Source organism: Fusarium falciforme, chromosome 1 (genome assembly GCF_026873545.1).
Source record: "Fusarium falciforme chromosome 1, complete sequence".
Classification (NCBI taxonomy): Eukaryota; Fungi; Ascomycota; class Sordariomycetes; order Hypocreales; family Nectriaceae; genus Fusarium; species Fusarium falciforme.
In genome coordinates this window covers 374,632-391,212 of record NC_070544.1, presented here as the reverse complement: position 1 = coordinate 391,212, position 16,581 = coordinate 374,632, and the positions used below count along the sequence as shown (strand labels likewise).

Below are 16,581 nucleotides of genomic sequence, written 5' to 3'. Positions count from 1 at the left end.
TATTTCTTATTAATAAAGTTAATCTCTAGGTTATAATATATATATTTAGGTAAACCTATTTTAAGTTCTTCTATAAAGAGTTTCTTATAGATATAGTATTATAGTAAAATATTCTTAAGTTATTCTTTTTTTAATATTTTCTTAACTTACTTAAGGTTTCCTTTTAACTTATAGAATTATTATATAATATATATAATTACTTATTAATTTTATTATTTCTATCTATTATAGTATTTATATTATATCCCTTTAGGAAAAGAGATATCTTATATTTACCTTTATCTAATTTCTCTAGTATCCTTAGTAAAAGTTTAAGATCTTATATCTAAGTTATTATTTATTATAAAAGGTATATTATTATTATAAGAGAGTACCTAGCTAATTCTCTAATTAAATTATAGGTTATAGTATTATAACTATAGGTACCTAAGTATAAGATTATATTACTTATTTAGTATAATATTAAATAATATCCCTTAGTTCTTTTCTTTAATAAAGACCTTAAGGTAATTAATCTTATTATTAATAATATTATTCTTATAATTAAAAGGGGTTCTTTCTAAGTTAATAACTAAGTAAGGCATCTATTTATACCTCTATAATAGCTTAAACCTCTTTACTATTATTAGGTTAAAGTAGTTTTATTTAGCTCTATTATTTACTAAAGTATTTAATTATTTTCCTTTAAGTTATATTTTTAATTTTAGGTATAATTGCCTATATACTCTATGTATAGAGTAGAGGGCCTTTTTAAATATTACCTTTTTATATTTATTTATTTATTGCCTTATATTAGATAAGGTATTTAGTTTTTTTACATTATATAGCTAAAATCATTAAACTTATATTTATTATTTATATAGGCTTTATAGTTATAGTTATTTACTTAGCTATTAATCTAGTAACCTTATTACCTTTATCTTAGTAAGTAGTATTTAATTCTTCTTATTCTTCTTAATTAACTTATTTCTATTAGTCCTTAATTTTATAGGTAATTTACTTCTTTTCTTATATATTATAATAAAGCTTTAGGGAATACTATATATTCGCAATGCTAATAGATTTATACTAATATATTACTTTATATCCCTCTATCTTATACTATAGGTAAGCTTTATTATATAGCTCATATAATAATATAATAAGAAAATAGTCTTATTCTTACTTTTCCTCTTAATAGGCTTTATATTAATAGTATTAATATAATATCTAGGAGATATTAATATACTCTTAGTGCATTAGGTATATCTTTATATTATCTTATGGGTTAAAAAATATTTCTAGGTATTAGGGATTTTTAGCTAATTCCTTATAATAGGCTTAAATATAGATTTCTTATTTATCTACTATTTCTATATACTCTTATATAGTCTAGATATATCTTTCTTTTAGGCTATTTTAGTACTAATTATTCTTTTTATTATATAGTTAAGGGTAGTTTTCTTCTTTTTATAATTCCTCGTCGCTGTTTTATAGTCTTTAATATATAAAGCGTTTTTAATAGTTCTTTCTATAGTTTTCTAATATTATACTTAAACTTAATTTAGTTAATATCGCTATTATATATCTTAGTAATCTAATTATTATATACTAATTTATTATATTAATTTACTTTTTATTATTTATAAATCTTATTATACTCTTAGGATACCTTAATCTAATATTAGGGGTATAAGGTATAGTTATATTATATAGGGTTATCTTATTAATAGTCCCTATAGTAGATTATAGTAAGTATTTAGAATTACTTATTCTTATTATATCCTATGATTTATTTCTTATAGTTAAATCCTTCTATAGTAGCTTTTTAAAAATCAGCTTATTTATTTACTATTAGTAGAGGCTATTATATTAAGGTTAATATTATAGATCCTTTAGATTTAGACTTAATGCGCTTAATTATAGTTTATTATAATAGGAGATTACCTAGTTACTATTCTTTCTTATTAAGTTCTAGAAGTAGCTTTTACCCTATATATTTCATAATATATAAATATCTAGTCTTATAAGGTTATTCTATAATATATAGTCTTAAATTATAATATACTCTATAGGTAATATTATATTTCGCCTATTCCCTTAAGAAATAGGCCTAGTTATATAGTATATCTAATTTATCTAGCTAGACATTAGTCTTATTATATCCTTATTAAGCTATCTTAAGTATTTTCGGGGTATAAATAGCTATCTATAGTTTACTATTATAATTAGTTATATTTAGGTATTTCTTACTTTCTAGAAGTAGCTAATATTCCTTAGGCTAATAATATCCTTCTTAAATATCTTATTATTTCTTTTAGTATTTATTAACCTTATAACCCGTTTTAAAATAATAATAATATTTAATATCCTTAGGTCCCTATTAGGTTACTCCTAACTCTATAGGTCTAGGATTAATACTATATAAGGTATTATTTTACCTCTTTTTACCTTAGTTAATATTAATCTAAGAATTATTTATTTAATTATTTCTAAACCTAAGGTTTTAGAGTTGTTTTTAAGAGAATTATTAATTATTAATCTTAATTACCTTATTAATATATTTAATAAGGTTATTATATTATTTTTTTTTATAAAGTTTTATTTATATTTTTTTCTTAAGTTTATTAAAGAATAAAGATATTAGAGGTTTTTAATTTTAATTAAATTTTAAGGTAAGTTAAAAGTATTTTATTTTATACTCTAAGGTAAATTAAGTTTATTAAAATGCCTTAATTTCCCTTTTAGCTAATACCTTTTTATTTATAATTCTAAAGGCTTATCTAAGTATTACCTTAAAGGCTTTATAATCTAAGTAAAGGTAATAAATATAAGGCAAATATTAGCTAGCTAAGGCTATAAGGTATTCCCTTATAATAGATTTAAACTATATAGTAGTATAATTCTTATGCCTTTTTATAGCATATTAAATCTTACTAATAGGCAAAGTAAATTATATTAAGTAATATATTATAAATGCCCTTAGCTAAGTAAAGAATATAAGTAGCTTATAAGCGGTCTTATCAAAGGGTTCTAGGGGGTTTAGCTTTAAGATCTCTCTTATATCTCTTTTATTTATAGTAATAGCCGCTATATTACTAATATTTTAAATATTATTTATATATTATATATTCTAGATATATTAAGTTTTATTTATCTTCTGAATAAGGTTATAAAGTCTATCTATTTCCGCGCTTGTAGTAATAATTTAGGCTTATAATTACTTATTTTCCTTATTATTAGAGCTATCTATATTATTTATATCTTTATCTTAGTTAGCTAAGATAAGTATAATAGGTAGGCAATTAATAAGTAGGGCCTATTAATAATTATTAATAGGAGTTACCTAAATCGCTATTATATTTAATAGTATTTAAGGTAATATAAGTAATTTACTAAATAAGAGCTATTAATATATAATCATTATATATATTCTTAAGAGATAAACTAATTATATTAAGTTTATATTATTAAAAAGATTAATTGCGCTATACTTAAATAAGGGGGTTATTATATTTAATAATATACTTAAAGGTATTAAGTATAACTAAGTTATATTAATAGCTAAGATACCTATTATATAAGAAAGTATAATAAATATACTTTATATACTTAGGGGGTTTTCCTTAATTATTGCCTCTAGGGCATTAATTAGAGTAATTATATAAGTAATTATAGGTAATTCTAAAGTAATTACTATAATTACTTAGATTTTAGTAGTAATCGCGTCTTAATTAGTGGGTAGTAATAGAGTCTCTCCTCATCACGTGATAAGCGTTTTATTAGGTCGTGATAATTAACTTATCCTAATTAAGTTAATAGCTAGAGATAGCGCCTTCTTTAGGCACTAAGCGTGCAAATAGTAGTAAAAACCTACAGTGCCTCTGCATGAGGTCCTGCTAGAGTTAAACCTGAAGCTGAAACTAGGAGTAACTTAGAACTGGCCCTAGGGCTGAAGCTCCTATAGTGGTTATTTTATGGTATAGTCGTGAGCGTCCGTGGCGATGGATGAAACCGGAACCAAATTCAGCCCCAGAACAGGCCTTGGCTACAGGGGGTTGCTGACGCAGTCAGCCGAGGAACAGATGGAGGTTGGGGACCTTCATCCTTGCCTGATTTGACGTATAACCACTTAGGCAAGAAATGATGAGGAGGGCAGAAGAACACATAGAAGTGGTTAAATATAATCAATGTATTTTGATCAATAATACTTGAGAACTTGACCAAAGGATGAAATCAAGAAGGGAAGAGCCAAGTGATTCTAACTGCAAGGTTGCACTGCAGCCTAGAGGACGTCTAAGTTAGGAGTATGCAGGCGTCATCACAACAACCTAAAGTCCCCCAAAGGTAGCATATGCAATGCTAGTCGATGACCGAGCACCTAGCTCATAAAACATGTGCGTCGTGCCATTCTCTGTGACAAAGTAAGGAGCAGCAACACGCTCGCTGGCCTCAAAGAGCACGACAGCCTCGGTTCCCACATCCCGCAGGGTTTTATCAATGGTTCGGGCGTAGATCTTGCCAGGCTCCCTGTGATAGACGACGTAGAGCTGGCCGTCCCAGTCCCAGAGGTTGCCACCAGAGACGTTAGCGCCGGGCTCGCTCACAACATAGTCATCAGCGACCGTCCAGTCTTCTCCGTTGAAGGACTCGGCGAGCCTGATCTTTCGAATGTTGTTGGGCTCGTTGACCATGTAGAACATCGCCCAGGTATATTCAGAGTCGGGGTCGGGGTGGCGGAAGACACGAGCGTAACTCGACTCAGTAGTGGTAACAGGCGCGTCAGAGTTGCTAACCGCAATACCGCCGTAATCGAAGTTGATGCCATCTTCTGATGTAGCCCAGCGGGTGACGGTGTTGTCGCCATGAAAGTACATATACATCTTTTGCTCTTCCTCGTTCCAGACTGCGTCGGCGCTGGAGACATGCCCAGGCCGCGTGTTACCCAGCGCAGGCCAGTCCCTAGAGATGACCGGGTTGCTCTGGTACTCGATCCATGGCCCGTCTAGATTATCGGAGTATACGAATGAGATACCGCCGGGGTTGTCGTGCGGCGCGTAGTATAAGTACCATTTTGCGAGAGCGGCTTCTCCGAAGTAGAGGCTGGCATCGAAGACGCTGGGGAAGATGAACTCGTTGTTTGGATTGTAGTTGAGATTTGCCTTGTTGAACGCCGGTCCTTCGTTCTCGAATCTTGGCAAGACACCCGGCGAGGATGTAGGCTCAGCAGTTGTCGTGGAACTGGTAGTGGAGACGGTAAGGAAAGTATCCTTCAGGTCGGAGTAGGAGCTAGTTGTCGAGATGGTAACGAATGTCTCAAACACATCAGGATAAATATCCGATGTGGAGGAGGAGGCGGCGTCGGCCTCGGTCTCGCTGGGTGCGGCCCAAGTAGTCGATCGAGAGGTGAGTCTGCAGGGGCCGGCCTGAACCCCGGCGAGGATTGCCAAGACCGCCACCAGGCTCACGGTGTTGGAGGTCATTGTGCATAAACGGGTGGAATGCCGTGAGGTTTACTGAGTGACTGGACAAAAGGCCAAAGCCTTGAGAACAAAAGCTGGGAAAAGGAGAGGAAGCGCGCTGCCCCTTCCAAAACAGTTGGCAAGGCCCCGTGTTTATATACTGAGTAGATCCATCTTTTCTCCTGGTTTGCTTCTAACTTTACCGTTGTGTGTTTTCCGTTTGTTGTTAAGGAGCCCGCTGGTTTAGGTTTCGATAGCCTCTGGCTGCCGAGTTAACTTCGAGTGTTGATTGTTGGCATGCATTGCTAAGCGGCCGGTGCTACCCAAACGCAAGCCTTGCCACCCCGAAAAAAGCAGTACGTCCATGCGCTCCCAAGTTGCTTGTCTTCGGCGGTGCCTGTCAAAGCGGGCGTTGAAGCCGTGCGCTAGTACAAACCAAGCATATCAGATTGGCTGAGTATGAGCCTATCTCGCGATTGAGATTGGAAGGCAATGTATGTCCCTGGCAAACGTCATTATGTTATTGGCACCGCATTGATCTGTATGCAGGTGATGAGAAGAGGAAGTTGATGACGGGAGTTATACGGTATTGATGAGTCTGAGCGGATATTAGCTCAGGGGAAATTATGGGGCGGGGAAGATCTTTCCTATCTTTTGTTGAAGTATCAGGGCGGGTTTACGTACGAGCTGAAATGTAACCGACCTGTGGGTAAAATCTAGGTTTCTGTGCCTGGCTAGTACGCATTGAGGCTTAGGCTATCTGTGCGCAGTTGAGACAAGGTTTGGATGTTTGAGCGCGGCCCCTTCTGGCAACGCTATGAAACTCGTCTCACCTAGGGCAAAAGCGCCATTTCTAAAATAAGGGCTATATATTCTCCCTCTAATAACATCTCTGGCGTGAAAGTTTGTAACATTTGTCTTATTGCAAAGCAGATATGATTGGGCATGATTTTACTTGAGAAAAGAGGAGACAAAGTTCTCGATCCTTCAATTCTTAGACGTGACGCGTAACGGCTTTAACGCACGATGGAATAAAAGCCCACTTTGCCAAGACATTGTTGGGACTACTTGGTGCCAGGGAAAGAAAACGCGAGAAGAATTTGGCCAGACGGCGACTCCTGCCGAGTCTGGGGCATTTTTCTCCTCGGCGACTGTTGGGCCTTTGTATGTACGCCGAGTGCTCTAATTTCCACATTCACAGGTGCAAATCTCTTCTATCAGCCAGTGAGAGAAACTGATCATCGATTATGTAGTATCGCGCGGGAAACGAAGATCAGTTATCCTAGATCAGGCTCGAAACTAGCCACGGACAGCGCTTGGGTAAATCCCGGGGACGTCTTCTTCCAACCATCTATCCCCTTCTCCCCTCACGATTAGCGCAATACGACGATGTCTTTACCTGAAATGCTTCACATTGGCACCAGCATCCACGAAGCAGAAACACCCCTTCCCGGCAGAGTTGCTATCGATTGGTCCATCAGCGGTGAGAGCGTGGATTGCATCCGAACGTGTGCCACGCTGAGCCTTGAGCGGCGTCAACGTCTTCAGGGGCTTCGGCTCTATGATTTTGCGTGTCTCACACTTAAATAAGCACCCCTCCTCTCCCAAGTAGCAGTGCTTAGGGCTCGAAGGAAAATGCAAGAATGACGGACTTCGCGGTTTAAATTTTTAAGATCGGATTAATATAACCTATTATCTATAAAAAGCATTAGCTAAGCTATTAGTATTTTTGTATATAGGAAAAACTTTTTATATACATAAATAATAAAAGAGCTAATATGTTTTTTTAATTAATTAATATATTTTAAAAAATACAATTTTATTAAGATTAAGCTTATATAAAAGAGATATATATAACTTTAAGTTATAAAGATTTTAAAAATAAAGTTTTCTTTTAATATATGATTTTCTTAATTTTATTTATTATATTATTTAAAAATAAAAATAAAAGGTTTTAAGAAAATAGTTAATATAATTAATATTATATTAAGAATCTTTAAAATATTTAATAAGTAATTATCTTAAATCTATAAATATATTGTAAATTCTAATTTTTATTATTAAATTTATAATGAAAAAATATGATAAAGTATATAATTAATTAAAATTATTTATTGTATTCTTACTTAGCTATTTTAAGTATTACTTAAATAGTCTTTATATTATAATTAAACTTAATATAAATATTAAAATAGTAAATTATTAATTATATAAATGTTTTTTATTTTTTTTATATATTTATTTTTTTAATATTATCGCTATATTTTTGTTAATTTATTTCTAAGTTCCTAAATAAACTCTTTATTATAAAAAGGTAAGCCTTTATTCTAGCTATAATATAAACTAGGTGGGGAACCTTAATAAAATAATATAATTAAGCTAGGGACTAAAAGAATTAAACCTGGCTATTATTAGTCTTAAGACTAAATATTACAAATATTAGTCTTACCTTAGATTAAACCTAAGGAATATTAATCTTAAAAGTATTATTAAATATATAAAACTTATTTATTAATACTATTTTATATATAAGCTATTTTAGTTATTAATATAACTTAATTATGTATAATACCTTTAAGTATGTTATTAGATATAATTATATCTTAGTACTTAGTTTATATTTAGTACTTTTTATTAATATAAACCTAATATAATTAATATATTTCTTAAGAAATATATACGTATTATATCTTAATAGCTATTATTTAGTAATATATTATATATTTTAAGTAATACTTATTATTATAATACTTAATATTTAAGTATTTTATATTATTTATAATAGGTTACTTGTTAGTATTTAATTAAAATAACTTATAATTATATAAAAAGACTTAAGTATCTTAATAAATATGAATAATATTAGTAAACTATTAATAACTAATAAAAATAAATTACTTAGCTTATATAGCTTTAATAATAATATAATAACTTAGCTAAGTTATAAATCTAAGATATTGATAACCTTATGATAACTTATTATAATATTAATATTACTTAATAGGATATTAATAAGCTCTTTAAGCTAAAAGATTTAGAATTATTTAATAAATAAGCCTATTAAGTTAAGTCTTTCTTAATATCGCTTAAGGTATATTAATAATATTTCCTAAGTAAAATAAATATTATTACAAATAAAATCTTATATATTAATTAGTATTGTATAAAAAGTATACTTATCTAGTTTAAACTTAAGTTATAATATTACCTTAAAATAAATACCTTTAAAGAAATTTAATTTTTATTGAATATATAGAAATAATTTAAGAAAATTAATAAAGAGAACTTTAAAATTATTAATATGAAATAATAAGCTATATAAAAGCTTAAAAGCCTATAATAAATTAAGATTACTTTAACTTATATAGCTAAATATATATATAGAATTTCATTTCCTAACTAAGAATTAAATGCCTTTTAGATTATGTTTTATAAAAGACTTAAAAATAAGATTATAAATAAGCTTTATAGAATAAATAAGCTTAATACCGTAAAAGATTATATTAATATAATTATTAAGATTAATAATTAAGTATTTAAATAATACATAAAAAAATCTAATAAGAAATAAATTTAAAAAAATAAAAATAATATTAATTAATATAAGAAATAAAACTAAATATAAAGTAATACCTTATATAAATTAAATCTTAGACTTAAAAAACTTAATATAATATATATAATAAATAAGTATTATAATAATATAAATATTATAGAAATCCTAACCTTATAATATATATATATAGCGAGCTAGATAATAAGTTAATTAAATACTTTTCTTAACCTCTAAGATAAAAATTACGATAAAAATACTATATATTATTTAGTTAATTAAAATTACTTATTATATTTTTCCCTAGATATCTTAATTATTACTTAATAGGTCCTTATATTATAACTAGATTTATTATAGATATTATAATATTAAACTCCTAGTTATATTAACCTCCCTTAATTACTACTCTGTAATAATTTAGCTATTATTTATATATTAATATTTATCTAATTAATTATTTATCTTTTTTTTTTATTATTATTACCTTTTTTTATAATAATTAAGTTTTTTTTACCCTCTAGTATTAGCTTAATATCTTATTTATTTATTTAAGTTTTTTAATCTTAGCCTAAAGTAAAATACCCTTATATATAATAATATTTATTTCTTTAAAAGAAAATTATATAGCTTTTAGAATTAACTCTAGGGAGCTATTTTTATACTTTATAATTTACCTCTTAAGGAAATTTAACTAAGATTAAGCCTTTAATATAGTCTTTAGGGTTTTTAAGACCTAAGGGGCTAATAATTTAGTCTCTTTTTTAAGTAATATTAAAGTCTATAATTATATATTCAGCTTTAAGATTAAACTTTTTAAGTTAAGAGGAATAAGCTTAGCTCCTCTAAAGGCTAATTTAATATTTCTTTTTTTTATAATAGCCTAAAATATACTATAAAAGGCTAAAAAGAACTTAATTTTTAAAATATAAGTTAATATATATAATAAGTAAGTAAGATAATTAAGTAAGTAAGATAGAAATCTTAGCCTCTAAGATTAAAATTATAATAAAAATACTATAAATTATTTAATTAATTAAAACTATTTATAATATTCTTCCCTAGATATATTAATTATTACTTAATAAGTCTTTATATTATAGCTAGGTTTATTATAGATATTATAATATTAAATACCTAATTATATTAACCTTTATTAATTATTACTTTGCGATAATTCTATTATTACTTATATATTAACCTCTATTTAATTAATTACCTATCTTTTTTCCTCTATTATTATTACCTCTCTTCTCTAAAGTTAGGTTCTTTTTGCCCTCTAGCGCTAGCTTAATATTATATTTACCTCTTAAAGGTCTTAGACCTAAGCCCTTATTAAAGCTATCTTATATATAACTCCTTTTATTTCCTTTATAAGAGACTTTAAAGCCTTTAAAATTAACTCTAGGGAGCTATTTTAATACCTTTTAATTTATCTTTAAAGGTATTTAGATTAAGAATTAACCTTAAGTATATTCTTTAGGGTTTTTAAGACCTAAGGGGTTAATAATTTAACCCCCTTTTTAATAGGCATTAAAGTCTATAGCTATATATTAAGCTTTAAGATTATAATTTTTATATTAAAAAGAATAAGCTTAGCTCTTTTAAAAGCCCCCTTAATATTTCTTTTTATTATAATAGCCTTATATATAATATAAAAGGCTAAAAAAAACTTAGTTTTTAAAATATAAATTATAAAGTATTTAATTAAATACTTTATTTCTTAATTATAGGCTTTTTTTAATAGCCTAAAGTACTTAATATTTAATAATTAAAGTAAATAAGAAAAATCAAATAATATATAAAACTAGATAATTTTCTTTTTTTTAAAATATCTTTTAAAGTTAATAAATTAATAACTTTTATAGCTATTAAGAATTAAGAAATAATAAGAATAAATTAATTAATTATATATTTATTAATTAAAATACTTAAGTTATTTAAGATTAATCTTATTATTAATCTAATTATTTTAAGTTATTATTATAACTTAATTACCTAGAAGGTTATTTTTTTAGTATAAATTAATAAGGTAATATTAGCTTATATTAATAATAAATAACTAAATTACTTAGCCTTTTATATTAATTACTTAAATAATTATAATTTATTTTTAATTTCTAGGCTATATTAATTTTAGCTTTAAATGCCTTTTTATATATATAATAATTATTTTATATATAATTATACCTATAAGAAAGCTAATCTTATTAAAGTTATAAATAATATTTAATTATATATTATACTTCGCGATTATATTTACTATAAGCTAAAATTAATTATAAATAATAATTTGATTTTTATATTTAGCTCTTTAATAATTATACTTTAAAAAAAAATATATCTTAAGCTCTAAGTATTACCTAATAAAGTTTAAAGCCTAATATATATTAATTAATAATATATCCCTATTAATAAGTAATTAATTAGCTATTTCTTTTATACTATATAGCTATGAGGGAAATCCTTATAAATCTAGGTTAAGAATAAACTAAATAAAAATCTCTTTCTCTAGATTAAATAGCTTATAAGATTTCTATATAATATTGCATTAAGATTAGATACCTTATTACTAGCAGTAAAGCCTTATATAAATAACTTTATATATCTCTGCCGCCTATTAGAGGCTTAATTCTAGGTTATTTTAAAGGGCCTAAATAGTAAGAAGGATTTTAGCCTTAGTATTTAAGCTTAATATCTTTGATAGTACGGAATTAATTAATTAAATAGAGATAGTAGAGGTTAAGGGATTTTTATCCCACTCACTTAATAATCTTACTTGCTTATTATATATATTATAAAATATTTAATTAAATATTTTATTTCTTAATTATAAGTATTCTTAAGTATATTAAAGTATTTAATATTAAGGGATTAAAGTAAATAAACTAAATAATATATAAAGCTTAATAATTTTATTTTTCTTATAATATTTCTTAAATTTAAGTAAAGAATAATTTTTATAAATATTAAAAATTAAAAAATAATAAGAATTTTTTAATTACTTAATTATATATTAATTAAAGTATTTTAATTACTTAAGATTAATCTTATTATTAATTTAGCTATTTTATATTATTATAATAGCTTAATTACCTAAGAGGTTATTATCTTAGTATTAATTAGTTAGGTAATATTAGCCTATATTAATAATAAATAATAAGATTACCTAGCTATTTATATTAATTACCTAAATAATTATACTTTATTCTTAGTTTTTAAGCTATATTAATTTTAGCTTTTAATATTTTTTTATACTTATAATAATTATTTTAGTTTATATTATATTTACTATATAGCTAATCTTATTAATATTATAAATATTATTTAATAAGATATAATACTTTATAGTTTTATATATTCTAAATATAAACTATTTTTAAATAATAGCTAGGTTTTTATACTTAGCTCTTTAATAATTATATTTCTAAACGAAATATATCTTAAGGTCTAAGTATTACTTAAGAAAGTTTAAAGCCTACTATATATTAATTAATAATATCTTATAGTTAATAAGTAATTACTTAGCTATTTCTTGTATATTATAAAGCTAAGATAGAAATCCTTATAAATCTAAGTTAAAAATAAATAAGGATTTATTCCTTTAGATTAGATAATTAGTATAAATTAAGAATAATATTAACTTAGGCTTAAATACTATTATATTAATTAAAAAGTATTAAATACTTAACTTAGTAGAGCTTTATAATACCTCTAAGACTTAATTTTAACATATTTTAATAGGCTTAAAGTATAAGAAGGATTCTAGCCTCTTTATTTAATTATAATATACTAAGTAGTTAAGAATTAATAGATTAAATAGAGAAGGTATAGGTTAAGGGATTTTTTATCTAGTTTGCTTACGATCTAGCTAGCTATATATATATATTAAATAAAAATTATTATAATAATAGTATAACTTAATTAATTAATTAAAATTATTTATTATATTTTTTCTTAGATATTTTAATTATTACTTAAGTAGTTTTTATATTTCAACTAAGCTTATTATAAATATTATAATATTAAATAGTTAATTATATTAACTTCTTTTAATTATTACTTTTTAATAATTTAATTATTATTTATATATTAATATTTATTTAATTAATTAATATTTATTTACTTAATTATTTTTTTTATATTATTATAAATTTTCTTTTATAATTAAATATTTTTTATGTTTTAATATAAATTAAGTATTTTATTTATTTCTTAAAGGTTTTAAATTTTAATAATTAATAAAATAACTTAATATATAATTAAGTTTTTTAAGAGACCTTTAGTATTTAAGGATTACCTCTAATAAGCTCTTTTAATACTTTTTAATATATTTTTTAAGGTATTTAAACTAAGATCTAGCCTTAAATATAATTCTCAGGATCTTTAAGACCTAAGAGATTAAAGGCTTAGTTCCCCTTTTAATAAGTATTAAAGTTTATAGTTATATATTAAGCTTTAAGATTATAATTTCTAGGTTAAGAAAAATAAAAGTACTTTTTTTAAAAGCCTTTTTAATATTTCTTTTTATTATAATAGCCTTATATATAATATAAAAAAGTAAAAAAAACTTAATTTTTAAAATATAAATTATAAAAATTAAATTAAGTATTTTATTTCTTAATTATAAGCTTATTTTAATATATTAAAATACTTAATATTAAAAAATTCAAATAAATACATAAAATAATATATATAATTAAATAATTTAATTATTTTAATAATATTTTTTAAATTTAATTAAAAAATAAATTTTATAATTATTCAGAATTCAGATATAATAATAATTAATTAACTAATTAATTATATATAAATTATAATATTTAAGCTATTTAAGACGAATTTTATTATTAATATAATTATTTTAAATTATTATAATTACCTAATTACCTAAGAAATTACTTTTTTAATATTAAGTAATAAGGTAATATTAGCTTATATAAATAATAAATAAATAAATTATTTAGCCTTTTATATTAATTATTTAAATAATTATAACTTATTCTTAGTTTCTAAGTTATATTAATTTTAGCTTTAAATACCTTTTTAAGCTTATAATAATTATTTTATTTATAATTATATTTATAAAAATGCTAATTTTATTAATATTATAAATATTATTTTATTATTATATTTTATAATTATATTTAGTATAAACTTCAATTAATTAGGAATAATAATTAAATCTTTATATTTAGCTCTTTAATAATTATATTTATAAAAAAATATATTTTAACCTCTAAGTATTACTTAATAAAGTTTAAAGCCTAAGATATATTAATAAATAATATAATATAATTAATACGTAATTAATTAGTTATTTCTTTTATATTTTACACCTAAGAGAGCAATCTTTATACATCTAAGTTAAAAATAATATAAATAAAAATCTATTTCTTTAGATTAGATAGTTAATATAATTTTTAAATAATATTATATTAAGATTAAATATTATTTTATTAATAATATAAGGTATAATAATAAACTTTATAAATAATTATAGCTTATTAAATATTTAACTTAGGGTTATTTTATATAGCCTAAAGGGTAAGAAATATCCTAGCCTTAATAAAAGCTTATTATATATTAAGTAATTCAGATCTAATTATTTAAATATAGAAGATATAAGTTAAGGGATTTTTATAATACTTGCATAACTATAATACTTGCTTATTACGTATGTTATACTCTAGCCCTTCTTGCTTAGTTATAAAACCTAGATATACAGATACATACAATGTGAAAGCAATTCCGTACTCAACGTTAGCTATGCCGCAGCTTGCTATCCTGGAAATAAGATACTGCAGCCCCTTGAGCTATTCGGTAGCTGTTATAGTGCGTTTTCCACGAAATCGTACACGAGGACTCCTAGCTCCACCTATACATAAATAAAAATTTATTTAACACCACTGTTTATATTTGGTATCTTTGCGTTGGTGCAGGTGGGACTCATCAGCCACTTTGAGTAATGCTCAAATCTTGCATTTTTCTGCTTGACTCACTGCCTCACAGTTTTACAATCAGCCAATCGTAACATATTGAGAACCCAGGGTTGCTTGCGATGCATATCCTCTATTCCACTTTCGTCATCCAGTTCTCTTCGATGGCTGGATTATATCTGCCTAACAGAAAGGCGACCGCCTCCTCTTTGCCCCTTAAAGCAGTCTCTATTCATGTTCTTTAATTTGATCGTACTCCATTAAATGCTTTTAACTATTCTTATGACCCTGAGAAAACGGTGATTTGATTATCGTCGTCGTTTTGGCTGGATTGAAGTGGGAATTGTAGACGTAGTCTTTGATCTTCCTTGGGGCTGAATCGGGTCAGGCGAGTTGGGCATTTACAGAGGCATGATAGAATACTTGTAATCGGCCTCTGAGCAGTTGGCCGACTAATCGGAACTGTTAGGAGTCTATTAACCTTATTAGCAACACGGATCTCAAGCAATCCCGCGGACCGTTTGGCTGGCACAACTCACATTGGCGTTGGTCTAGTCGTAGGGGCTAGGAGCATTAAAGTCCATGGGAGGCATGTAGCCATGACTAGTGTAAGGGGTCAGTCCATTATAGGCGAGGTATAACTCCCATTTGACTACATCGCTAAAGTGCGTCATCGAGGGAAGCATCATAGGGAAGATAGGAGCCAACAAGTAGTTAGGATAGTCATCAGCGGTGGTCATTATCGGGTAGGGCTGAGCGGAGCCCTCGAGAGCGAGGACGATCTCGTCGGGAACTGGGTAAGTCGAGCAAGCGAACTGAGGAGGGCTCCTAGAGCGGGTCCGATCGTCATAGGTGCCAGGGAAGAATAGATCGTCAGTCGGCTCCATGGGAGGAGTAAACGGGCCCTGAGAGTCGACAGGCTTGGCGGTGGTAGCGGGTTGCGACTTTCGTGGTTTGGAGGAAGAGAAAGATCGCTTCGACTTGATGATCCTCTGGGGCTGCTTACCGGACTCGGCATAATCCGAAGAGCCAGCGCAGTGCTCAAGGTCCTCGAGACGCCGCTTAAGCTTTTTGCCTACAGGGGGGCATCCCTGTCAGTTTTTATTAAGAATCAGACTTGGGAGAACCTCCTGGAGTCCAGTTCTAAGAGTTCAGCCTCCCGAGGCTAAGCGGAGTAACATACGATAGTTGCGCTAAGCAATGCGGTTCTATATCCGTCGGCGCTCGGTAAGGTCAGAAACCTTGGTCCAGTCCTCATCGGGGTTGGCAGAGGCGCTGAGAGCACTGCTGGCACCCAAGTACTGTCTGCGAGGAGGAACTTTCGCGTAGGCGGGTGGTGAGATAAACATAGACATTGTGAAAGTGGTTGTAGTTGGTTGAAGAGAAGGGTTGAAGTAGGTAGGTGTTTGCAAGAATGGTACTCGTAGACAGCGTCAACGACGCGGCTATAGACGGCCCGGGCGCGATGGGAACGATGGCCTGGGTATCTGTCTGATCTGTCTGTATATGTTACCGTTTCTTTCTGGTCCCTTCCGTCTGTCTGTCTTCATATGTTTGCGTTCGACAGACAACGATAACTGGAGGTTTGGGGTGGTGGTTGGTGAACACGGGGAGAAAGGGGGGATGAGGGGGAGACAAAAATTAAAGC

The 16,581-nt window shown here is 27.4% G+C and overlaps 2 protein-coding genes across 2 annotated transcripts; both read right to left on the bottom strand.

Moving 5' to 3' along the window:
* Positions 1-4,310: 4,310 nt before the first annotated feature.
* NCS54_00003700 (Hypothetical protein) lies at positions 4,311-5,462 on the bottom strand (the record flags this gene model as incomplete). The annotated part of the gene is made up of 1 exon (XM_053145702.1): positions 4,311-5,462. One exon carries the CDS (start codon positions 5,460-5,462, stop codon positions 4,311-4,313), a length of 1,152 nt encoding a protein of 383 aa, XP_053001677.1.
* A 10,022-nt stretch (positions 5,463-15,484) lies between these two features.
* Positions 15,485-16,288, bottom strand: NCS54_00003600 (BZIP domain-containing protein; the record flags this gene model as incomplete). The annotated part of the gene is made up of 2 exons (XM_053145701.1): positions 15,485-16,024; positions 16,175-16,288. The coding sequence occupies 2 exons, from the start codon at positions 16,286-16,288 to the stop codon at positions 15,485-15,487; spliced, it is 654 nt and encodes a 217-aa protein (XP_053001676.1).
* Between the last annotated feature and the right edge of the window lie 293 nt (positions 16,289-16,581).